We start from the raw sequence: 26,215 nt of genomic DNA on the forward strand, positions 1-26,215 counted from the left end.
TACGTTCTGAGGCAGAGTTTTATTACTCAGCAGAGCTTTTAACACCCAATCCTTCCCTCAAAAAAGACAGAAAAGGTGAGGTACACAGTAGGGGTATCAAAACCAACTCTAAAGAGACATACACGGCTGATTCTAGTAACCACACTCCTTGTACTTGTGTGTTTTGTGACTATAAAAGCACAATGCTGTAATATGTCCTAGCTCTCTGTCATTAACCCTGTTAGGAATACAGGAAGCTGTCGGGAATAATACCTGACGGCATTCCATAGCACGTCTGCAAGTCGAGACAGAGTCCATGGGAACGGCATTATTCGGCAGCAGTATGAATAAACACCCGGCACAGATGCTATGGCTACATCTCCGTCAATCCCAATGGCAACACAGTGGCAGTATTGGAACCTCCTAGGAAGTCATTTCAAAAGCTTTTTTTTACTTTATTCAAAACGATATGCTATTAAATATTGCAGAAAGGACCCAACTGTGGTCAAAATAAACAGACTGTCTGAGGACTGTGCAGAAGAGGACCAATCCGAGTGTGACTCGAGCCTGGCCTCTAGCGGTGAAAGACGTCAATAACCATTTTAAAAAGGAATTATTTACGCTTCATTTTCTAAATATTCATAATATTCACCACAACCTCTTATGACATCATCAGACAAAAGAATTGTATATAAAGAACTTATCTATCTCAGGTACTGTTTTAGACTTTGGCGAGAACATGCGAGCTACTTTACGTTTAGTTTTTGTAGACTGTGTTCAGGCGGCAGAGGTCTGATGGGAACGAACGCCGACCTCACTTTCAACACTTTCTAATGCTTTCCAGAGCCGGGACTCGGATGAGCCTTGGGGCTTTGACTCCGCAGGTGGAAACATCTTCAGTAGAACTCATTTCCCCAGTTTAACGCACATGAAAGCTCTGGTTAGGTCTGTAGCAGCAGGGGTCTCCAGGGATGCCTTCAACTTCACCACCTTAACAGCCTGTTTAGAGGGAGAGCCCCGCTGACAGCCCCCGGTCCCTCATCTAAAAAGTCACAGTCCTGTTTTATAAGAGGTGCATGGAGGAGGAATCTATGGAAGCGGGTTTAATGAGTGCAAAGGACACCATCGGCTCAATGAAACCTCACGTTCATATCAAACTGTCGATTCGGGAAAAATAAGGAGTGGGCTTAGTGAAGCAGAATTGTTGTGCATGTTGAATGCATACGAAAAAAAACAACAAAGAATAAAAACAAGGAAATCAGAGCTCTTATACATCATATGAGTGACTGATAAATTAAAACATGCACAGTTATCTAGAAGAGTTTCGCTTTCTTCTTCATATCATTGCGCTTCCAAAGCGGAAGTCTGTCAAACTCGTGGATTTCCATTCCAAAGGTGTCAAAGAACGTCTCGGGAGTCAAGTGGCGCTATAAATAAGAAGAGAAATAGAACAAGAGCGAATTATTCATAGATGCTATGACATTTCCATTGACGACTGATCAGCTTCCTTCAGGTTACCTCCAATCTCGTCCTGTCCACGTCCTTCGGGAGCTTAGTACGCCCTCTGTTGGCGACAGTGAGCATTTCACATGGGTACACCTTTATAAAAGGAGGGATTGTGTTGTTATGAAGAATGCTATGCGAGGTATTTGCCAAACACAATGAATTGCTGGAAGCTGGATGAGGGTATGATGCACACAGACATGACATTCTAACAATGAATACACAATACTAAAGCATGTGGAAGCAGAGCAAAAGATGTGAGCATGCAGCGAATCGTGTGTCTCAAATGTAGGAAAGTATGTGTAAAGGTCTGCAGTATAGAAGTATGTAGTGGTTTTAATTCGATAAACAGTAGATGGCAATGTGTCATAATTTGTGCATTCGAGAAAACAAATCCAGGTCACTTGAGTTACTTTGTATTGGGGAAATGAAAAATAGATCTAGGTCACATTTACATTTATGCATTTGGCATTTTATCCAAAGCGACTTATATTGCATTTAGATTTACATTTAGTAATTTTCAGAATAATATATAAATTCGTTTTTTTTTGCATTTCAGTGAATTTAATAATAATAGATACGGAAAATGAACATATGTCAGCAGCAGACCTTATGGAGCACATTACTATTCATATAAAGTGAATCAATAAATAGTCAGAAAATGATATCTACTTAAATATGTTAATATTTTCTAGGCTTTGTGTATTGATCTGTGGATTAATGACTAATATTTAATTTAATTCAGTGCAGATGAATCAATAGAGCAAGAGGTAACCGAGTATATTCCATCAGATGGAATTTACTGTTCATTTAACTTGTACTTAACATGCAAAGCAACGTTTGTTGCGTGTTCAGATGTGTGTTTCTGGAGAAAATGATTGGGTAACAATAGGAATTAGTTTTCCCCAATGGATGGGGGGGGGGCTTATTTGCCAACTTTATCCATAGGAAAGAATTATAGCGCTTTTAATGCTAGCACTCCTGAGGACAGTTAAGTGTCAAAAATAAATGAAGTGACTTCCTCTCTTTTATGCTGCTGGGAAGGCCTATTAAACTTAAGCTATTAAATCTTACCAGTTGGGGCGCACACCTGAATCTTACTTTTGCTCTTAGAGAATCAGGCTTCTGGTGACTATAGCAACCACTTTAACAAAATATTATTGTGTTGTTGTTAACCCTCTTTACCAGTCATGTGATTAAATGATTTTATAGCTACTAAGAAGATATGCAAGATATGCTTCTCTTGTTCCTCCCACTGACCATTGTCTAAGATCGGAGCCAAAATTACAATCCCAACTGATGACAAGAGGAGTATTACAGGAAGAAAAAGAAGAAAAACTGAGTTTTCATGAAAGAAAATATTTGGGATACTTGCTTTAAATTCCAACATATTAGGCATAGGACATTCCCCTGTCCATTCTTGTAATGGAATCTTGGGCATCTTGGGTGGGCTACAGACAAGAACATATACACGTGATGCAGATGATGAGAAAAGAAAGCAAAAACTGTTCAGAAGAATTCAGAGTCTTGGGAAACAGTCTAGACCTCACAGCTATAGCCCTGTGTGCGATACTCTCTAGGGAGGTGGATCCAGACAGGCTGGAAGCTCAACCATCCATGTGATTTGTAATGTAGCGTCGGTGCTGAGAGATGGTGATTTTTCAAAGTTAAACATCTTTGACTGTGCTCAATGCTCAGACGCAAGCATAGCAATGAGGGCATGAGTGCCATTCCGGTTAGGCTACATGTAGCATGGTTTCATTTATATATATATGCATGAGAGCTGATGCACATGCTCAGTGCTTAAAGTGGGTTTCACATACCTTAAAATCTGTAAAAAGAGAAAAAAAAGAACATTTCAATTACTTAAAACTTAATGACACCAGTTATCAGAGGTATTTTGAGGATAAGAAGCAGGGATGGATTACTGACCGGGCCAATGGGGCCAGTGCCTAGGGCCCCTTGACTATCATGAGCCCGAGGGGGCCCAGGGCTTCAAGGTTGTGCTATCTAGTTTGGTATAGAAAACCCAACAATTTGTGTTACTATAACTAATTCAATTAAATTGAACTTATTAATTAAACTACAGCACTTCTTCTGCTTGATTATTTGATGTTAACAGACATGTGTCACAGGGGCATTTTATGGCGAGAAATCTTTTTGTATTTATGTGTTGCATTAAATATGTGTATCTTTGACAGTTTATTAAAGGCGTGTGTTTCACGGTTTTAATATTCATTATCATCTTAACTTTCACTTTTCATAACTGTGAATGCGCAGCTAAGAGATGAGAGAAAAATTGTGGGAGGGGGCCCTTGAAGGTAACTGGCCCCGGGGCCTTTGAAGTCATAATCCGTCCCTGATTAGAAGCATTGTATTACCTCTTCGTCCTCCACACACATCCCCATAACTGTTATACTGCGAAAGTTCGGTAGATTGCGGCTGTAAGAACAGAGATAAGAAATAAATCACAATAAATTACATTTAATTCTCCTCTTTCCTATAGCAGTGAACTATTTAATAAAATACAGGTGAGTGGTAGAGACTTACTCGATAAAGGCCATTGCGTCCATATCCCGGTAGAGATGATGTTTTGGAGCTTTGTGAGTCTACAACAACAGACGTAAATATTATTATATCAAAGTGATAGTTTACCCCAAAATTAAAACTCATTTTAAACCAGAACAGAAAAGAAGATATTTTGTAAAATGTTGTTAAGTGGACCCCATTCACTTGCATTGGTTTTGTGTCCAAACAATAGAAGTGAATGGGGCCCGAGCTGTTCGGTTACCAACTTTCTTCAAAATATCTTTTGTGTTCTGCGGACGAAACAAAGTCTTAAAGGCTTGAAATAACAGGAGGGTGTTGACAGAATTTCTATTTTCGGGTAAATTATCACTTGTCAAAAGTACCTGTCAAAGTACGCATGCTTGTTTTCGCACACTGATGTCAATGTACCTGTGATACAGTTTGCGTATTGGGAATCAAAGCGTTGGGCGGCAACACTGCGTGTGTATTTCTCTCTGGTCAATTCCCTCTCCATTTCTTCCTTCAGAATGAGCTTCCCAAGACCAGACTGAATCTGCAATTTAAACATGGGGTTCAGTCACATGACATCACATTGATATTATGCATCCATAGGGACTAGTTTATCAACCAGCACATGATGTTTCAGTGAGCGTCAAAGCTCTTCTGGTTCTGATTCTGAATATAAAAATAAGCTAAAATGATCAACATAGGTAACAGACACCCTGTACCTTGCTGAGATGTTCTTCCTGAAGTTGCCTGCGTTTCAAATGCTCCTCCTCCTCTTCGTTTTGTGAGCGACTCCGGCCATCTGAACCTGCCAGTCCAGGACCAGTAAAACATTGTGGAATGTGACCATAAAGAAAGAAAGATAGAAAGAAAAAGATTAAGCTGATTGAAATGATGCCATGTCACTGTATCCATGGCAACCTGCAATGGACCACCTGAGGATGAATGCTGTTATGCACAAGGAAATCAAATGGAACAAAATGGTAACATAAATAAACAAAGAAATAAAAGACTCGTGAAATGATTTTTGATTGGACAAGTGGCTGTATTTGATTTATGTGTCTGTGGAGCCACCTATAGCATCCTACAGTAAAGCATCTCCCAGATTTTTAGACATTAGTGTGTAAAGGACTTGAGGTAGAACAGAAGATAACTCTGAATTCAATCCAATCGTCTCAAACATCAGTGTTCACGAATGGCTTCCATCTGTTTGGTAATGCAGGTCTTGGCCTGGAGGCGCCAGAGGCGGAGGCATACCTAAAGCAGCGATGGATGGAGGGCACGGCCAGTAGTCCGTCTCAATCTTTGGGGTTTCTTCCGGTCGAGGGGCGTGGGCAGCAGGGAACTTGGATGATTTGATGATGTCATCGGCAGACTTGCTTTGGGCTGCCAGGGCAGCTGAATCTGAATCGGTATTTTGGGGGAACTATACTATCAGTGACCGGATCTCATAGGCGGACAGTAAGTACAGTGCTGGCCGATGACAATTCAACATGACATGTTTTACAATAATATTAATACGATACAATAAAGCTTGATATTTATAATATTAATGTACAAGCTTTAATATTTTAGCCACATATTGTTTACTTTAAACATAATTTTTTATTAAAATATATTGCCAAATGCTATGATATGTCAATGGCCACCACTATGTTTGATACATGACAATTTAAAATGTTTTATTTTTTCGGGCACACATGCAAGTGTTTGCACATTTATAGTGCTGTATATTATCAAGCAAGAAGAAAATGTAGATATGTAAAGTGTATTTGTAACCAGTCAAAGACTTATTGTTCAAGTGTGCTGTTCAGTTTGTGTATAGAAGTTCTGAGTAAGCAAGAAACTAAAACAAAGTAATCTAAGTAACTAAAATAAGTCATCTGAGGATTCAGTGAAATTGTTATGGGATCTGTCAAGCTATAAATTCATGCAGTTACAAGGCAGAATAAAAATTTAACGGCGATTGTTAAAGAAGAAGGAATTTCAGATTATTCTGGTGTGCGAGTCAGTCATGAAAAAATAGGAGAGAAAGTAAAAACTCCAAAATTTTGAGATGAGAGAGGATTACGACGTCAAATGATACTTACATGTAAACATAAGATGTGACGTGACAATCATCATAACCACACATTAATAGATGGATGGAGTCAACACACATAAACATATATAAATCAAATAAATAGTCAGTGATTGTATGCATATATACAAACATGGCACAAAATGTATTATGTGTTCCACGAGTATATTGAAAAAAGTATTATTAATATGTTTTATGGATATACAATGTATGATATATTATACTGTATGTATATGTAAATGCATGTATATATCTACCGTAGATCAGAAACATAGATTATAGATACACAACATACAATACTGCATATTTCAATATACTGTACAATGTTAATCAGAAATTCTCGCTCAAGGACTTTAAGCAACATTACCATGCTGTTTGTAGATTGGTGGTTTTCTATACATGTTAATGCCTTGGTCTGTGGATTGAAAATATATAAATATACTTTTAATACAAACCCAGTCACAAATAATATGCTTCAATCATCCATTCACTGTCTGTCGATCATGATTCAGGAAAAACTGATGCATATAACATGAACCAGAACTCTATGTGAATTACACGCATTAATACATGTATTTAGCAAAACAGAATCCACTGTTAAAACCAATGAAAAAGCACAAATGCATAAATCAACAAAAGAGGAGGAGGGTGAAAGATGATTAAAGGAATAGAAATCAACTGTTAGAGGCAGAATTAGCGGGAAGGACACATGTACTCATGGACGCTCCAGCTCCTACCTGGGATGTGGAAATGTTTAGGGGTCAGAGAGAGGGTCGGGGTGGCCGGCCGAGAGGAAAGGGGAGAACTCCGGCCACTGGACGGCTCAGTGCCTCCAAACAAGAACAAGAGAATAAGCGGGAGAAACAAAAAGAAATCAAAAAGCAAAATGAAAGAGCAAAAGAATGAAAGAAAGAGAGAATAATGCTGGAATATATCTTCACTGATGGAAAGATGGCCGAACAGAAAAGGGAGATGAGGGTGGGACAGATTGGACCGTGTGTGTCGACCCCACAAGAGAAACAGGTATGATAGAGTGGAAAGAGACAACATGCGGACGCTTCACAATTATGAACACAGGGGCACTCAAAAGGTCAAAGGTTCAGCTTTAAAATACAAAGTAGAGTCACTTGTTAGTAAAGTGTTTTTTTGTGGTATTATGACATAATAGCCAATGAAGGGATAGTTTTGGATAAGGATTCATTTGCCTGTGATGAAAACATACTAAATAAGCATGCAACTTATGCATTTCATTTCAAAACCTGCCCATATAAGCAACATTTAATGCAATATAGCTTCAATATTTTGGGATTAATTATATGAAATAGGCCTACGTGGTAATAATTCATAATTCCATGATAAAAGCATAATAATAAACAACATAATAAAAGCAATAGATATCTTTTTATTATTATTAGATTAAATCTTTATTGCTTTTCTTAAAGTTTTACGTTATTAATGTGTAAGGTACTTTAATTGTCGAGAAATGTAAAAAAAAATCTAATATTTTATCTAGAATTATTCATAACAAGGCTATTACTGTTAACTTAAACTAAAACTAAACATTTATGTTCATTAAAATCAAACAAAATATTGGTTGAAATATTACACATTCATTGGAAATGCTGCCTCAGGAGTGGACTGAAATTGCCACTAAAATGAATAACTAAAAATTGAACTAAACATAAAATAAAGATTTATATAAACATAATTACAAAACTATTTAACTAAAATTAACGAAAACTAAAAATATTTTTAAAACTATAAATCAACTAAACTATAAATACAAATTAAATAATACAAATAAAATATAATTCAATTTATAAAACTAAAATAAAACTGAAAACGAAACTATAATAACTCTGATTCATTGTTTTTTGAATGCCCACAATAATAATATTGTGTAAATTATTAATTATCATAAAATCAATTATTAAATACTAGTAGCATTGGGTCAGTATAATGGATCTATTGAAATCTGTTTTGAGTCAGGTCTTCTGTGACAGCTCACTAAGTTTGTGGCTTATTAGTAATGTCACAGTAACTTGGTTAAATGTCACTGAATGGGCAGAATGAAAGCATGAAGGAAGGGGTTTTAATGGAACCAGCATGCACCTGCCACAAATAGTCAAAAACAGCCATAAAGCCAAGACATACCTATGCAGAAAGAATCTGTGGAGAGGAAAGGGATATTATACAAGGAACATGTCATGTGCGTTTGCATTCCACATATGCTTCAGTTGCATTTACAGACCAAACACAGCCTTCAATGTCAAAGTTTTCATACAGATCCTGGTGCCACTCAAGCAAGTCCAGAACTTTCTCAGACAGTGTCGCCACAAAAAAGGCACAGCCTTACAAGCTTTAGACTCAATCACTGACCCGAATGAAGGGTGGTCTTGTGTTTTACAAATTGACACTGAGAATGACCCGAACAGGTGTGGCGACGGGGTCGGTGGGGCCTTACCTTTGTTGTGGGGGAGGAAGTGATGTCGGAAAGGGGAGGTGGGGCGCGTATCGCTGTGGCTGGAGCGTAAGGAAGAACAGAGCTTCAGCATTCCTGCCGGCCGCTCAGGGAAGAGGAGTAGGAACAGGTGAGGAAGAAGGAAAAAGAGGAGAAAAGAGAAGATGAAAAGCAGCAGAGGAGGGAGGAAGGGAAACCGAATGCAAGGAAAGGCAAGGCGAGGTGGGCTGACATGTTTAGCTGGGTTAAGGCCACATCCTCTGAAATCCTATAGGGGGAGAATTTCAATGAATCGTTTTGTTTGACTCACCTGGTCTGTGAAAGTGCTGTGGAGATTTGGATATGGGCGGTATGTAGTTGTGCCGGTGATAGACCGGAGAGCCGATAGAGCCCTGACTGGTGGATCGCTGAATGATGCGTTCCCTCGTGTCATAGCAGCCCTGTCGCATACAAACACACGAAGTGGGAAGTTTCAGCAAATTGTTGTATACAAATATGGATTTATAGATGCAAGATTCTTCAAAATTGTTCAGCAATAAAATATCAGCATATCAGCAGTAAATAATGATGTAATGAGAATTTTTTTTGTTATTGGTTACGTTTCACAATAAGGTTGTATTTGTTAACAATAGTTAATGCAATAACTAACATCAACTAACAATAAGCAATTCAATTCTTCAGCATGTATTAATCCTTGTTCATGTTAAAGGTCCAGTGTGTCATTTTTGGAGGATATATTGACAGAAATGAAATATAATATACATTACTAAGTTTTCAGAGGTGTATAAAGACATTAAATAATGAAGCTTTATGTTTTTATTACCTCAGAATGACCTATTTCTATCTACATACGCTTCAGGTCCCCTTACATGGAATCCGTCATGTTGTTTCTACAGTAACCCTAAACGGACAAACTGCTCTACAAAGCGCGTTTTGTAAATACGTTATTGTCCTTCTGCAAAGAAACGAAAAACGTGATAACATTTTTGTTCTGTGTCAGCCACCGTAGTGCATCGAAGGGGAGGGGTGGAGTGAGCCGTTGGTTGCAATTCGCAACCTCACACCTAGATGCTGCTAATTTTCATATATTGACTGGAAGTTTATGTCAGTAAAATTAATTCTCTAAGCTCCTGGTGCATTAACTAATGTTAACAGTTACAAAATTGGACTTTAAAAATATATTTGTAAATGTTCAAATTATCATGAACTGCTCATATAATGCTGTAGAAGTATTGTTCATATTGTTAGTTCATGTTGGCTAATGCACAAATTCTTTGAATTTACTGAATTTTTCTTTGAAGTACTTGAATTTTGGATTGAATAGCTAATTTGTGATTTATGTAAAGTCCAGTCTACATTCCTGTAACACGAATACAGATTATAAGCATCATAAAACAGTCTCTGACCTCAGCAGAAGGGGTGGGAGACAGCGTCCTCGGAGACTGGAAGAGAAGAGGAGCAAGTACTGTAAGTATGCATCAGAATCGGTGTGCTAGATTTACATTTACATTTACATTTAGTCATTTGGCAGACGCTTTTATCCAAAGCGACTTACAGTGCACTTATTACAGGGACAATCCCCCTGGAGCGACATGGAGTAAAGTGTCTTGCTTAAGGACACACTGGTGGTGGCTGCTGGGATCGAACCAGCAACCTTTGATTTATCAGTTCAGTGGTTTAACCCACTAGACCACCATCTCCATCTCCAGATAATGTGCACGATAAAGTCATTCAGAATGGGATTATGTTCAATTGTGGACAATACTTTACCAGTAGAGTATGTATACGTGCAAATGCCCTGCTTAGTTTATGAAGCACATTGTGTGAATAAAGCAAAACTGAACTGATGATCGAATTGGGAAACAAATCGAACAAAAAATATTTTGCAACAAGCTTATTTTTTGAACAGTCACACAACCCAGGAATTTTCTAATGTGTCCCAGACAGTTCTTGGTGAGATTCACCCAGAGAGAGGAACACAATCATACATTCTCACAACAAATGTGCTTCTTAGAAACAGCTTGTGAATGCTTTCCTGTATCCTGACACCAGCATGGTTCATGATCTCTGACACTTACTGTTTCGGTGGACAGTGTGGAGGGGTCTTGTGGCAGGGTCTGGGAATGTGGACACAAAACTTAATCACTAAAAATAAATGATTTTATGTCAGTTGGTTTTCTGTGAGCAAACATGCACACATAATGCTTTTAAAGTAATGAATTCAGTGGTGAAAGACGACTGACAGAAGCACTTGCAGAGTTAGAGGCTGTCTAATGTCATTGTTAAGCATTGGCTTAATACGTTCAGTGGGTTTAGTTTACTTTTCATTTCATAGTCACTTGGGAAATCTAGAGACATTGAAGTAATGCACAATGCGGCAAATCAGATGAGAGTACAAGCGGCCAATGAGATGACAGAAACTAGACGTGAGAGTTCGATGTTGGCACGTATTGGATTAAGATAAATTTATGTTAGTCTGTTCATGTTAGTTTGTTTGGAGGTAATCCACAAACAAATGATTTGTGTCAGTGGTCTTACTGTGGCTCGGCCTCTTAGGGGGCTGCCACCTGATGCTGTGCCAAGCTGTGGAGGAGGAAAGGATTTCAGTTACTCGATCTTGTCCGACAGTTAAAATCCTGTGCAACTTCAGCGCCACAGTCTGGGTGAGATTTTAATTGTTGCTGTTACACTGCTATCTCTACACAGAGAAGGCTTTTAGGCATTGTGATGTACAACAGAGCAAAGTTTAATGTAACAGAGGGAACCCAAAGAGCATTCACAGTCAATAAAACACATCTTCAAACATTCTTTTCATGCATGGACATACAGCTCACATGGGCACACAAATACATGCAATATACAATGTGAACACTGTACTTTTAAATATGATCTCACATGCGATCTGTAGACAGCCTTGGAAACTCAACCAATGGGGGAACACTAATGGGGTCAAAGAGCTACTGAGGGGCATCAGAACGATGGACGTTTGTTTGGTAGAGAGAATGTCGGGCATGCACAGTGTAATATTTTGTCTGAATTTAAACTGTTTTTGGACAAATTTCAGCCTTGTAATTGTGGGTCGTTTCTCGTACAGTGTATCATGGAAATAAAAAGCGATTAACATCTGGTGAATGGCAGTTGGACAGTTGAGTGATTTTCGAACAGAAATTTTGGTCGCCATTCTGAAGGTTTCGCTTGGTTAAAGCAGTTGCAGCTCAATGATCGGACTGGATAAGCTTCAGCTTCACATTGTACGGGATTGACTCATACATTGACAGTTGTTATGCAATAACAGGCAAATAAACAAATAGAATTTAGCTATAATCGCACAGTGTAGGCCCGACTTAAAGGGAAAAGCCATACATGCAGGTTTAGTTAAGAAGACTGTATTATTCGGAAGTTACAATTCTCCTATATGTAATTCTGCATCATTTTATACTTTTATGTAAATACAGATTGCAAAATACATTTGTATGATTAAGGTATTTGGATGCTAAATTGTAGCAGAAAAAGCATCATGACTGACACAAATACACAGAAATTCGTCGTGTATATATGTACAGCTAATGTATTCTAATACTTTTGGGCCATTGTAAGGTAGCCGCGGAAAAAATTAAGAGACCATTCCAAATTATTATTTAATCAGCATTTCTATATGTAATGTGGTCTGTTTAATCTCAGCAAAATCAAACTTCATGGTTGACATAAAGTCATCCAACAGCAATGTGAAAGACTAACAGAAGGACAAGACACGTGAACATTTTGTTTTTTGCACTTTTCACAAATACATGTACAAATATTACTGTTGTATTGGCTAAAAGTTTTCTTTGCAGTATTTGAGGTGTGAAAAAATACAGAGCATCTTTTCTGTTATATTGACCTGTTTTCATTTTCTGCACATAAATTCAAATAGAAACAATATTTTTATTTGAAATTTCAAAGAAATTGTGTTAGTAGTTCACAGGACGAAACAAAAATGATAGTTTACCTAAACACATACCTATAAACAGTAAATTCAGAAAACTGAATATAATTTTGAATGGTCACATTTTTTCCCACAGCTATATGTGACCATGGGCAACAAAACCAGTTTTATGGGTTAATTTTTCTGATTTAAGATTTTTAAATAATCTGAAAGCTAAATAAAGTTGAAAGAATATGACAATATCTGGCTGAGATACAACCGCCTAAATCTCAAGAATCTGAGAGTGCAAAAATATCTAAATATGAATAAAATTGCCGAAGTTGTTGATAGGGGCACTGTGGAAGGACATCCACTCACAGAACAAAGTTTTTATATATGTAAGGTAGGAAATTTACAAAATATCTTCATGGAACATGATCTTTACTTAATATCCTAATGATTTTTGGCATAAGAGAAAATTTGTATTTTCATACAATGTATTTTTGACTTTTACTTAAAATGTTCCTGTGCTACTTAAGACTGGTTTTGTGATCCAGGGTCACATATATGTACTGTTTTGTGAAGGAATGGACTGCTTACACAATTTTTAGACAGACTATCTGCACTTTCAGATTTGATGTTAGTTGACGCTTTGCTCTGACAACTCTAGTACAAAAGAGAAACTGAACATATATAGCATCACCATATTTTTGCATGTGTCTTAAAAATATATTTTTAACTGTCATTATAGCTACCAATTTATGTCATGATAGCAAATTTTTTGTTTATGAGATAGCAACTACATATGGGTAACGGTTACCTCTCCTGGGGTGTGCTTTCCTTGTCTGTCCAGGGTAGAGGTGGTGGAATGGAGGGTCTCATATGAAATCATGTCTGGACGCTCTATGTCATAAATGGCCTTTACTCTGGGGATGGCTGCTAGGTCCTTGTAATCAATAATCTCATTGTCTACTTTTGCCTGGAGGAAAGAGAGGACGAGGAGGGAGGGGAAACACAGGTGGACACACAAAAGGAAAAAATGTGACGATGAGGAAGAGGTCACGGCACAGGTCAAAGGTCATCCACATCACATCCAATCAGAGGCACAGCCCATTACACAGGTCACCACAAGGGTGGAACATACAGTAGGGAAAGATGAACTACATCTTATAGATGTTGCTATTAGAGGGTTCAAAATGAACACTTTCCAAGCACCAAACCAACTCAACACTTGGTTGTTAATTGAGCATTAATTGATTCTGTCCGTTTTAACTTTTTCCAAATATGTATAGATTTCTTTCTACTGATGAACATAAAGGAACATACTTGGAGTGCATTTTTTTATTTCTTTGTTCTGTTTTTTAGAAGATATTTTGAAGAATGTAGAAAATAGAGATCTTGCGATACCCTTTTTCCCTTCCAGATACCGATTCCGATACATGGGCTCAGGGTATCGACCGATACCAAGTACTGATCCAATACCTCCGTGTGTATCTGTACACAGCAGTATATACTGTACTATTAGCCCTGTATGAATTGATATAATCATTTTATGATGTGATTCAGACTTATCCCTTAATAAAACATGAACAAATAAATACAGTAAACTAGAGTATTTTTATTATCTGACAGTAATGCTATTTAATTTTCTCAAGTCGCAAAGCAAAGCTAGCAGACATAATCAGGTCCTGTTTGAGAAATTGGATTCAAGTACTCGCTGTTACCGATACCAGAATTTTATGTGTTATCTGTAGCATTTCTGATCGGTATCGGAAGAACCCCAGTAAAAAACAGACAGTTCTGGGCACTTTTGACTACCACTTTTGACTTTTCTGACGATGGTAGTCAATGGTGGCCAAGAACTGTTTGGTTACAAGCATTCTTCCAAATATCTTTCTCTGTGTTTATTAGAACAAAGAAATTTATATAAATTTGGATCGACTGGAGTATTTCAGATTTTTTTAATGGACTATCCCTTTAATTTTGGTACTTTAACTTCTCATTGAAAATGTTACATTTGAAGTAGAACCGTGTAATATTTTTAATCTTACAATTCTTATTTTTTATTAATTCAATATAATTCAATAAATAATTTAGAAGGAAAGTTTAGGTTTCTGTTTACAAAAAATAAACCCAGTAAGCAAAGACAAAGAAAATGTTCTTAATAGGTTCTTGCAATTTTATGTTGAAATCACAGGTGTCGATAAAGAGCCCACAACATACAAAGGAACATTTCACCCAAACCAAAAAATTCTTTCAACATTTGCACTCTCATGTCATTCCAAACCTGTATGACTATTTCAATTCTGCAGATCACAAAAAAAATATTTTTAAGAATGTTGGTAACCAAACTGATATCAATGATATCCATTATATATACACAAAACATTTCTCAAAATATCTTCTTGTGTTCCACGGAAGAAAGAGTCAAATTCAGGTTTTGAACGATATGATGTAAACAATTTTATTTTAAATTTTTATTTTTGTGTGAACTATTCCTTAAGTTCTTTGTGACTGTTTGCAATGCTAAAGATGCTGCAGCAGATGGGTGCAGAATGCGTGTCAAATACAAGGCAGATGTTTGAGAAATAAGAACAGGTTTGTGCAGACAGTAGACGAAAGATGACACATCATCCTGTCTCTCCCTGAATGTCCAGGTGTTTGTTTCTAGAGTGATTCTGAAACGTATCGGCCTCAGAATCCATTGCGCATCGAGTGGTAAGATGTGATAGACTCAGGAAACGACTGAGGGCGCCGATAGGTGGGACTCACATAGATTGTGTGACCTGGAGATCCAGGGATGCTCGAACCAGGTCTGGAACAGATACTCTCAGACGATGACCCTGTGGGCTGCGGGAGAACGAGAAGCTGTGTTAGAAATAATCTAGCACAAATACGCACACTCATAGGTCTGGTCCCAAATGGTATCCTTTGCCTATGGACTGCTGCCACCTCCAATGCAACCACATATATGCAAGCCTTCCCACAATGCAGTTTTCAAGTCAGACAACCAATGCAGCCATCGCAGCCAACCCCTCAGATATGACCCTTGGTTTAGTGTACACCTAAATTGGACACCTTCTAGGATCAATATTGTGTATGAAAGGTGTAAAATTCTACAACAAGAGCTCATATCTGAGTTCTTTCTGCGTGTAGAGTCAGCCAACCGTCATTCCTTTATGGTGAATGGAGCAGTGAGAGGTTTAGGCCACATGTCTTAAAAGCGCAATGACACACAGGCTGTTATGAGGACGTTGGAGAAGGAAGGGCCTGAGCGGTCCGTCCTCTGCTGGTGGGTGACTATAAGTACACAAGTTGCAAAACACTCAGCGTTCCCGCTCTGCTGCCAGAAGCAGAATACAGTACCTGCCTTTCTGATTGGTGCAGAGAGGTTACTGAGATTGGGAGGGGCTGTAAACGGAGGAAAAGGCAGGATATGACATCACACACAAAGAAACACTGTGACATCATACCGTAGCAAAACTCAGCCAGTGCTCAACTAACTCTACTGTTTGCTACATCTAAAGTCATCTGCACAATAACCCATACATACGTGTCAGATTTTGATTTATTTATTTTTCAGCACATGACGTTATGATTTCTAGTGGTTATAACATCTCTATAAGAATAGTCAAGTAACTTGCAGGAGGAGCAAGCGTATTCTTATCGTGTATGCGTGCTGGGAAGGGGAAAATCAGTTCACAAAGTTGTTTTCAACTGCACACTACACGTTTTCCATGTCTTCCTTATTTAAAGGAATATGTCACCTAAAAATGGAAATTCTTTCATCATTTATTTACCCTCATGTCATTTCAAACCTGTATGACCTTCACAATGTGTCCATACCGGACGGGACCGGTGCGCCGGCTCCGCATCAATTTTTATATATAATGGGTTCTAATATGTTCTATTGTCTTTTGTCGCATGGCACCGTATCATGTGTAGACACGTTGTTATAATTCTGTAGAACTCAAAAGAAGATATTTTGAAGAACGTTTCTAACAAAACAAAACTGACCCCCATTGACCTCCATTGTGTGGCCACAGAACCACAGTAATTTCTCAAAATATCTTTTTTTGTGTGTTCAACAAAATATAGTCATATACTACAGCTTTAAATGACATGAGGGTGAATTATGACAGAGTTTTTTATTTTGGGGTGAACGACCCCTTTAACAAACCTGATTCAAATAGTAGGAGACACATACAAATGTGCAGTGCTGTGAGAACCACTGAACTAAAATTAAGATCAAAACGCAGCAGCGTGGTCTTGCTTTAAAGAAAAGCAAGACAGTCGGTGGAAGTTGAATTAGCTGGAAGCTTTGCAATCTGGAGGGAGTGCAGAGCAGAAGACTCCAAACCTCACGCCCGCTCAGGGGACGCCGGCCCGGCCGAGAGCCACCTGGGCCCCGGGTCTTTATCTGAGAGTGTGGGTAAAAGATATCAAACGGACTGGGTTTCCCTTTAGGACGCTGCCAAGCTGCCTAAGGAGGAGAATCACAACAGAATGGACAAACACACACACTCTCTCTTTGTGAATTTAAACTTCAGAGAACAAATCTGGAATCATTAGGGGCGTTTGGGTACAACAAACATAACAAGGGATTGTGAGCATTTTTCAAGATGTCTCTCAGGGATGTCTGTTGTTCTCTTATAATAGGCTGATATTGTTTTCTTGGAAGGAAGAGTTTTGTATTTCTAAGATTATGACTATGTGAGTCGTAACAGACAGGAAGTGTTAAAATAAATGGACACTCACTCTGTACTTCTCTTCCACTCTACTGCTGTTCTTACAGTCTGGATGCCATACCGTAGAACCTGAAAACAGACAAACAGAGTGGGTTGCCTACAGTACATTAGTTATGTCCATGATGTCCCTTACAAATAATTTATTAACACATTTAAACATTTGTGTGCATGTTGCATAGAGAATCAACTGAAGTTCAGCTTTGAGGAGAAGTTGTAAAATGTATTTGATCTGATAAGCATAGAAAAAGATATTTGTAAGAACGCTTGTAACCAAACAGATTTTTGCCACCCTCGCAAAAAATTGCTTCATAAGTTTGAACACAAAAGAAGGTACTTTGAAGATTTTCGGATTCAGTTCTAGGTCACTTCTGACTACCATTGTTATTTTCTCTACTATGGTAGTCATTGGTGGCCAAGAACTGTTTGGTTTAGAGCATTCTTCCAAATATCTTTTTTCAGAACAAAGAAGTTTATACAAATTTGGGTAAACTGTCCATTCAAGGAGGCTTGGATATACACTCACCCTGCAGGTACATCTCCTCTCCCTCCGTGAACATCTGATTGCACCTGCTGCATCGTGCACAGCTGGGATGGTAGTGCTTATCTCCTGCCTGTGAGGGGCAAAGGTCAAGCGTTATTTAAGAACAGGAAGAAATACATTTCAAAGAGGCGAGAGCACAAAGAGGCTAAAACGGACCGAAAAAATGTGTTAACAGCTATGACAAAGTATAATGGCTTGTTGGTGAATAGAACAGCTGTGGTTTCACTTTTAAATCTCTGTCCTTCATTTTGTCCCTTATTTTCTGTCTTCTGTTCTGCATCACTTCATGGTTTTAGTGAATGAATTCTACCAAAGATAAGATCCCCAGTGCACACTATCCTCTTGCCTGGCCACAGAACCTTGGGATGTTTCAAGGTCATGACAACAATACAACTGCAATGCGCAAAGGTACACACACAGACACGAACACAGTCATTTTTACCTGGTTTTGCCTTAAGATCCATGTTGAACATGTGACTCAACATACATTCTTAAAAATAAAGGTGCTTCACGATGACATAGAAGAACCTTTTTGTCCAAATGTTTCCATAAGGAGCCTTGACCATTCGAAGACACAAAAGGTTATGAAAAAGGTAAGAAAGAGATGGATGTTTAAAGAGCCTTTGATTGAATGGTTCTGTGTGGAACCACAAATGGTTCTATGGCATCGCCGTGAAGAACCCTTCAGCATCTTTATTTTTAAGAGTGTTACCAATATTTTTGTCAACAGCTTGCTAACCACTACACCGCAGCTCTGACATCATAGGCTCTCAAGTATTAGTCTTTGAGCTGCAATGTTGATATGAGAGGTCTGGGAAACATTTGTGCATTTGTTTACATGTCATTCATACCCACAAGCAGAAAAATACAACGTTAATCTGAGAATTAAATGTTGATGGATCAACTTTTGCTCACATATAGCTCATATAACAGGTCGAACCAATGTACGTCCTACATGATATACATATGGTATTGTATGTGTGAGATCAACACATTTGGGCAGGTAGCACACAGCTGATCTGATATTTCATCATCCTTCTGCTGGTTTCAGCTAGCTGTGGGAGTATTGATGACATCCTTCAAAATCTCATTAAAACAGTGTTTCCTTCAGGCAATGCTTTGTCTTCGTAGCTTTTTTATTCGTTTCCATAAACATATTCGATTTGTATCTTTCATCTCCTCTTTCACTTCTCTCTATGAACTCCCCTTCTTAAACACAATTTTGCCCAAAATATGATATGTTTTCCTCTTAAATTTACATTAGCTGTCAGTGCGGGGTGATGTATCAAATAATGACAATATTTATAATAAATATGGTGACATTAACACACTTTTTCTTTAGATACACAAATATTTGCGTTACTAGACTTGTCCGGGGACCCTTCCCTGTCTCACAAATTTAACGTATTAGAATGTTAAGACAGATTTTTAAATAGCGTCTCTGATTTACACTTTGCTTCAATAATGCTGATAAAGTCGTTCAAGGGATAAAAGTGTTAAAGTTCTCCCAATAATAACAATTCTGTTCAAAACCAAAAATGTCTCAGTGGTTTTTTGTACATACGATGGAAATCAATGGAGGCTAATGTTGCTTGGTTACCAACATTCTTCAAAATATATAAAGAACGTCATACAGGTTCAGAATTGCATGAAAAATTGCATCATTACATTGATTCAGTTTTTTAAATAAAAGAAAAATATTTGTTGTAAATGCTGTGGTTATATAGTTATATTAGCGTATATCAATGAAAATGATACAAAAAAATTACCTTAAAATAAAAAAATCAAAGAAACCGAAGTGTTTGTTTATCTTTTTTCAGGTGGAGCCTCACACAAACACACAGTTCAATTGTTTGGCTGTTCCTTTATCAGCTGGAGCTCTGAGCATTGAGGAGGGAGTCGCCCGTTTGGCTCCTCCGCAGGGGAAACATCCCATAGTGTACCGCTGTCTTGAACTATGAGGCAATGCTGCTGAAACGCATGATTTCACACAGATGTGACCCCTCGGCTCCCGTGGCCCCCTCCCCATGGCAACAAGATCCTGCAAAACTTTTCCAGTACACAAACCCCAGTTACAACATGTTCTCTTTAGCAGTCTGAAGCAGACAGCCATCGTTTTATTTCTTATTGCATCAGACAAGCCAACACTATAAACAAAGGGCGACCAGATAACTGCGAGGAACGGGGGCCAAGAACAGTCCGCGTCTGTGCGTCAGCCCAGATGGAGGGGTGTGGACAGAAGACGGGGCCAGGGAGATGGGGAAAGAGAAAACAGCGTGCAGGAATCACAGCTAAAGGAAGCAAGGGGAAATGACAACTTTGTGAGATTAAGGCGGGTGTTTCATTGGGTCACGTTTCTAGGCGACTGGTCAAACAAGCTACAGTAACAAGTGTGTCTAAATATATCAAACCAGGCACAGCAGTCAGTAACAATATACAATTCTTTGAAAACTAATAAACTCTACAAATCAGGAAGAACCAGACAACCTGACAAGGTGCATTTTGCTAAGATATTTGGGCATTGTTAGAACAAAATCAGCCAGCAGAAAAACAGAAAGAGCGCATTCTGCATCTGTGAGCGTGTGTGGAGAGATAGTGCATGGCCAGCTGTTCTGACAGACTTGTAATTTTGGGATAAACCTCATCAGTGAGATTTAATGGGAGGGAAAATACCGCTTTGTTAAATAACTTTTTCACGCTTGACATATAGAAGCTGACAGGACAGAATACACACATTGCACACTCAGTTAGTGTGTTCGTTACAATTGATAAAAAAATCCTCATTTGCTTGCGTGTCTTACCAAAACTGCATGACTTTCTTTCTTCTGCAGAACTCACAGCAATATATATTGAAGATCGTTGGTTACCGAACATCATTGGCCGCCACTGACTTCCATTGTATGGACAGTGGACACACAACCCATATTTTGAGACATTTCTCAAAATATCTTCTTTTGTGTTTTCCTCAGAAAAAGGAAGTCACACAGGTTTGGGAAGACATGAAAGTGCATAAACAATTTTGCGTGAACTATCTCTTTAAATATAAGTCTACGTGTCTGCTATTGCATCGCTATATGTGCTCTCCTTCCCTAATAGCTAACTTCTAACTGAAGTCGTGATTCTTGTCAAAACCTAAAATCTAAAAATCCCAGCATTCCATAGCAGCATTAATAAGCTCCATTCCCGCACCATTAAATCTGATTGGCTTTTTTTGGCACGAGTGAGATTCCATCTGCAGCTCAGGGCATCTGTTGCTTTAAACATCAGAACAAAATTCTACACGTATCTGCTTGGATTAATATAGATAGGCCTGTAGCTTTGATGTCCTGCGGTCACACATACATAAGATTCCAATGCACTTCCCTTCGCCATCTGCGACTGCACACAGCCCCATAAATACAAGTAGTATGCTGGAGTGCATAAGTGTAGACAGAGATTGTGTGTGTGCAGAAATATGACAACTAACTAATAAACGGTTGACAGGTCAGTGTTATCATGTTGACAAAGAGTGACCATCATCACCTAAACAGGCAAGAAATTCTTCGTTGATAAACATCATCTACACGCTTACGCAGAATCACACACAGTTGAATATACCATATTCCCAAAACAAACATCATGACAGAACTGAACATGCAAACACGTTTGCAGAACATGCAAACGTGTTAGTCAAATGCTTTCAAACAACATCACGTCTGATAAGAATGTTTCTAATCACTTCTATGAAGTCAGCTGAAATAACTTTACCTTTGGCAGGCTGCTCGTATGGCACCCCAGACCTGCGGCCTTGTATTACAAATCCTCCTTTTCACTTTAATTTACACTCTCCTTCTCTTACGAAAGTATTTCTCTAATTCCTTCAATCTTCCCCTCTGACTTTCTTGAGAACTTTCTTAAATTTCACCCTCCCAACCCACCTCACTGTTCTCTCAGCCTATTAGAGGGGACCGGCCTGAACGGGGCCGTCCCATGCACAATAGCTGGGGCGAGACCTTGGAATGGCTCCAACGCTGATGGTTCTGGGTCTCTGCTCTGTTCCCACCGGGACAGAGTCTGTTCTCATGTGTTTGATGAATGAAGCATGCGTGCAGCTCTTTAAGATTTAAGTTCAGCCATGACATGAGATGTTGAGACTTGTGTGCATGTGTATATGCAGTCAAACTGCTGAGACCCTCACAGGGGATCCGGCCACAGATGTTCAGTGTGAGCGGAAGTGCACGACTCTGGAACAATCTGGACACAAGCTGACACGGCTATAAAATAGTGAACATAAAAATCCCAAAGGGACCAGCTTGGGGATTTCGTATTTTAAATATTTCTCTATGACAGCGAGATTTATTGGAGAGAAAATTGAGACTAAGAAGTTTGTACAAATTCTTTACAGATTGTCATGACACAATAGTAGACTTTCTGTAAATCTATCAAAACGTTTGATATATTAAATAAAGAAGTAATGTTTACTGATACTTAATTCTATTCAATGCTAAATTCAAAATGGCTTATTTGAGAATATCTGTACATTGATTTACCACTCCATTAGTTTGTCTCATAAAAATACCTTAATACCTTCGAAATGAAAATCCTGTCATCATTTACACCAACTCCTGTCATTTCAAACCTGTACGACTTTCTTTCTTTTGCAAAACACGAAAGAAGATATTTTGAAAAATGTTGGTAACAGAACAGTGCAGCCCTCCATTCACTTCTATTGTAACCAATGCAAGTGTATGGGGGGCTGTTAACACAATTCTTCAAAGCATCTTCTTCTGTGTTCTGCAAAAAGAAAAAAAGTCATACAGCCTTGAAATGACAAGAGGGTTAGTAAACGATGACATAAATTTCATTCATGCCACTGCTAGACCGCTTCTCATTCTCGAGTCAAGAACCAGTTGCAACAGCTTTTGGATCACCCATCATTAACACAAATCCCCTCGAACAGACTCAAATAACTTTTTTACTCACCTCCAAAACTTTCCCTGTGATATACTGATGACAGGCCTCGCACTGGACGCCAAAATGGATCTGGTAATCTTTCTCACAGTACGGAGCACCATCCCTACATAAAAATAGATTTAGAGAAAGAGAGATTTATGTTTTAATTGCATTTCACCTCAATAAAATAAGGATAAGAGCATAAATTGAATGTTATTAGAAAAGAGGACACGTAAGGCACTCAGAGAAAGTGAAATATATAGAGGGATGAGACGGTAAGAGATAAAAGATAATGACGGCATAGCTCACTTGCTGATGTACTCTCCACTCAGCACCTTTCCGCAGGCTTTGCACTTGAAGCAGCCGAGATGCCATTGACTATCCAAGGCCAAAAGAGCCTGACCGTTCTTTATATCCCTGCCACATCCTGCACAGTCTGCGAAGAGAACACACGCTGATCAGCCAGATGATACACTTATAAAGTATTTGGACACTAGAGGTACCGATAAATTATTCCGTTTAATTTCCTGTTAAAACTAGAAAGTGGAAGAGTGTCAATTCATAGGGCGTGTGCCTTAAGGGGACAGTTCACCCCCCATAAAAACTCTTTTATCAGTTACAAACCTGTAAGGCTTTCTCTGCAGAATACAAAAGAAGATATTTTGAAGAATGCTCGTAACCAAACTATGGCAGTAACCGTTCACTTCTATTGAATATGGAAACAAAATATCTTTGATTATATTTTGTACACTTGCATATAAATGCTATCTAAGCTAACATAAAATCTAAAAATGTATGTTCTGCATTGAATAACAAAAAAATTAAATTTCATAGAATTTGCCATTTTGCAATTACTGGCACCTTCAAACAAAGAATTTCTGCTTGATACACAATCATAGGTGTGCACAAACAACTCCATCCACTAGATGGAAGTATGAAGCAACACAAAACCTTCCTTACATTTACCAGAGGCCTATTGATGAACACCCACCGATTTTTCAACTACAGCCTCCCATAAATGATTTTTAAACAAAGCTCCATCTTATTCATGCACTCTGTAACTGTAAAACCCATCAGTGAACAATCAAAAGTAAATAAGCATTACAGTGCATGAATCAGAGCATCATGAGTCAGTGCCGATACGCTACTGGAGGACTTTTCCGAGCATCCTTCCTCCGCGAGATGGAGCTTCCTCCTGAAGGAACGTGCAGGAGTTTAGTTTATACATGTGTAATGTGTGTAAAAGGTTCAGTGCTAAAAATAGCTCAGGGCTGTCATCTTCTATTTATGTTCTTTCGCTGTGATCCCGAAGCTTTTATTAAAAGCAAGGATGGATGAGTAGTGCCGGGGAGGTCCCAGACACTGCTGATGTTGCTCGGGGCGCGAATGCAACCACTGACAGTGAGGAGAAGATGTGATGCATTGCGCTGCATTTCGCCCTCTGATGCATCATTTAAGCTTCAACCTCTCTCTGCACCGAGAGAGCCTTCAGAGTTTTCTGTTCGAGAACAAGAGAGAGAGTTTGTGTGCATAGAGAGAGAAAGACTTGGATAGGGAAGAATATTCATAATTAAGATTTTTGAGCTGTTATTTCTCACAAACAGCAGTGAGTTTAATGGAGAGCCAATGGAGTCTTTTGCTTACATCTCCTGTATAGATGGAGAGATACTTAAAAACACAGAAATATAATAAATGTAAGATATTTACTTATAACATTTCAAATCCTGAACTATAAAATAACCACTTAATAACATTTTCCTGTGTGAAAATAGAGAAAGAACTTTCACAGGGACCTGGGATTTATCCACCTGTCATGAGGTTTATCTAAACTCTCAAACTCAGGGGTAGTTTTTTTTAGAAGTGTCGTTAAATTTTGTAGAGCTGGCCAAGCCATTACAGACATGTCTCGTACAATCACCTTCCAAAAACAAAGCTTATCTGAGCTAAAGGCCTCAGATCATTTCCTGCAGCTCATGAATGACAAAGCAGCCAAGCATGACACAAAGAGACATTCAGTTGTGCTCTTTAATGAGAAAGAGAGAGTGTGTGTGTGCAAATACAGGCACTTGTGGCCCTAAAGCATTTATATATTCTTAATACACACCAATTATCAGTAATTGGGAATTATTGTTGATATTTACATTTAACCTTTTTTATTTTTCTTATTTATAAGGCTTGATTAGTGGCAAAATTGTTGACTGACAAAATAATTTGAAAACTTACAAAAAACGAAGAAAAACAATTCTGTAAAAAAAACTGAAATAGTTTATTCCTTTAAAGATTGTATTGTAAATGGGTCAATAATGTAAATGTAATATATAATAATCTAAATAATGTGGGTAAAGTTAAATAAATAGAATGTAAGTGGGTTAGAAAATATTTATAAATTCATACAATAAAAGAACATTTTTACAGTATGTATTTATACAGTATATAGTTTGGCAAGTCTTTATATTATAGGGACAAATTCACACAGATAACTAGTTACTTATTATCATGCATATTATAAGCATATTGGCCTTATTTGTACTTATAAAGCACATATTCTACATGACCATATTCTACTTCCCTATACCCAATACCTAAACCTCTTAATAAGCAACAAATTAGGAGTTTACTGAGGCAAAAGTCGTAGCTAATGGTATATTAATAGCTATAATTGGACCGTAAAATAAAGTGTGACCTATATTTCAATATAATATAATATAATAACATAACATAACATAACATAACATAACATAACATAACATAACATAACATAACATAACATAATATAATATAACATAATATTTATTTATTTATGTACATATAATTTATGTAAGAAACCCCCCAAAAATTACAAATTATAAATGACTCCTTGTTTCAAAGCTATTATTTAAAACAAAGAGCATTTACAGTACACAGCGATGCTTTCCGACTCACTGCAATCCCTGCACTGCGTTTACAATTAAACTAATTCTCCCTTATCAAACAGAGCAGTTGTTCAATCCAAAATTTCTCATCTAATTCTTTATTACCTGATGTTGTTATGTAACAATAACAATTCCCCTCATTAAAACAACTCCATTCTAATCATTGAAGCCTTTTACCCCTAGCCTTGGGAAATCTTGGAGAAATCTCACCGCACATTCCACACTATGAAGGCCTGACCTGTCGGCGTACATCAATGTAAACTCTGTCAGAAACCGCAAGGTGAGCGAGATTGGGGCGGGCGGCAGGCACAGAAGATCTGTGAAGGAAGAGGAGCTTTGTGTTGGCTCTGAGCCTCTTTTTTCCTCTCTGCCTGTCTGTTTGACTCCTGGGGCCCTGCGTCTTAAATTACGCCAACAGCAGCCTTAATCTACCGGAGGAGGATGAAGAACTTCCTCAAAGTGAGATAAAAGAGAGACGGAGAAAGAGAGAGAAATACGGAAGGAGATTTATAAAGAGTTCAGTTTTACTCTGGTTGACAGTGCAGGAATTGATCCGAGTAAAGGTTAAGGTTTTCAGCTTTTTCAGCGTATGTAAGAGTGGAGTCTTATAATGAGAAAAT

General features: G+C 38.2%; 1 protein-coding gene across 1 annotated transcript in view; it reads right to left on the minus strand.

Moving 5' to 3' along the window:
• The window catches only part of ablim1b (actin binding LIM protein 1b), a 48,000-nt gene continuing 21,785 nt past the window's right edge, over window positions 1-26,215 (minus strand). The window contains 24 exon segments of the mRNA XM_056772111.1: window positions 1-1,406; window positions 1,498-1,578; window positions 2,858-2,881; window positions 2,883-2,933; window positions 3,306-3,313; window positions 3,864-3,924; window positions 4,033-4,091; window positions 4,441-4,564; window positions 4,740-4,825; window positions 5,275-5,421; window positions 6,465-6,512; window positions 6,835-6,927; window positions 8,562-8,654; window positions 8,869-8,998; window positions 9,965-10,000; window positions 10,637-10,675; window positions 11,097-11,141; window positions 13,063-13,128; window positions 13,283-13,441; window positions 15,235-15,312; window positions 17,221-17,279; window positions 17,734-17,821; window positions 22,714-22,807; window positions 22,993-23,119. Of these exon segments, the coding sequence (XP_056628089.1) occupies window positions 1,293-1,406; window positions 1,498-1,578; window positions 2,858-2,881; window positions 2,883-2,933; window positions 3,306-3,313; window positions 3,864-3,924; window positions 4,033-4,091; window positions 4,441-4,564; window positions 4,740-4,825; window positions 5,275-5,421; window positions 6,465-6,512; window positions 6,835-6,927; window positions 8,562-8,654; window positions 8,869-8,998; window positions 9,965-10,000; window positions 10,637-10,675; window positions 11,097-11,141; window positions 13,063-13,128; window positions 13,283-13,441; window positions 15,235-15,312; window positions 17,221-17,279; window positions 17,734-17,821; window positions 22,714-22,807; window positions 22,993-23,119 (1,910 nt within the window). The 3' untranslated portion in view covers window positions 1-1,292.

This window comes from Triplophysa dalaica, chromosome 17, assembly GCF_015846415.1.
Source record: "Triplophysa dalaica isolate WHDGS20190420 chromosome 17, ASM1584641v1, whole genome shotgun sequence".
Classification (NCBI taxonomy): domain Eukaryota; kingdom Metazoa; phylum Chordata; class Actinopteri; order Cypriniformes; family Nemacheilidae; genus Triplophysa; species Triplophysa dalaica.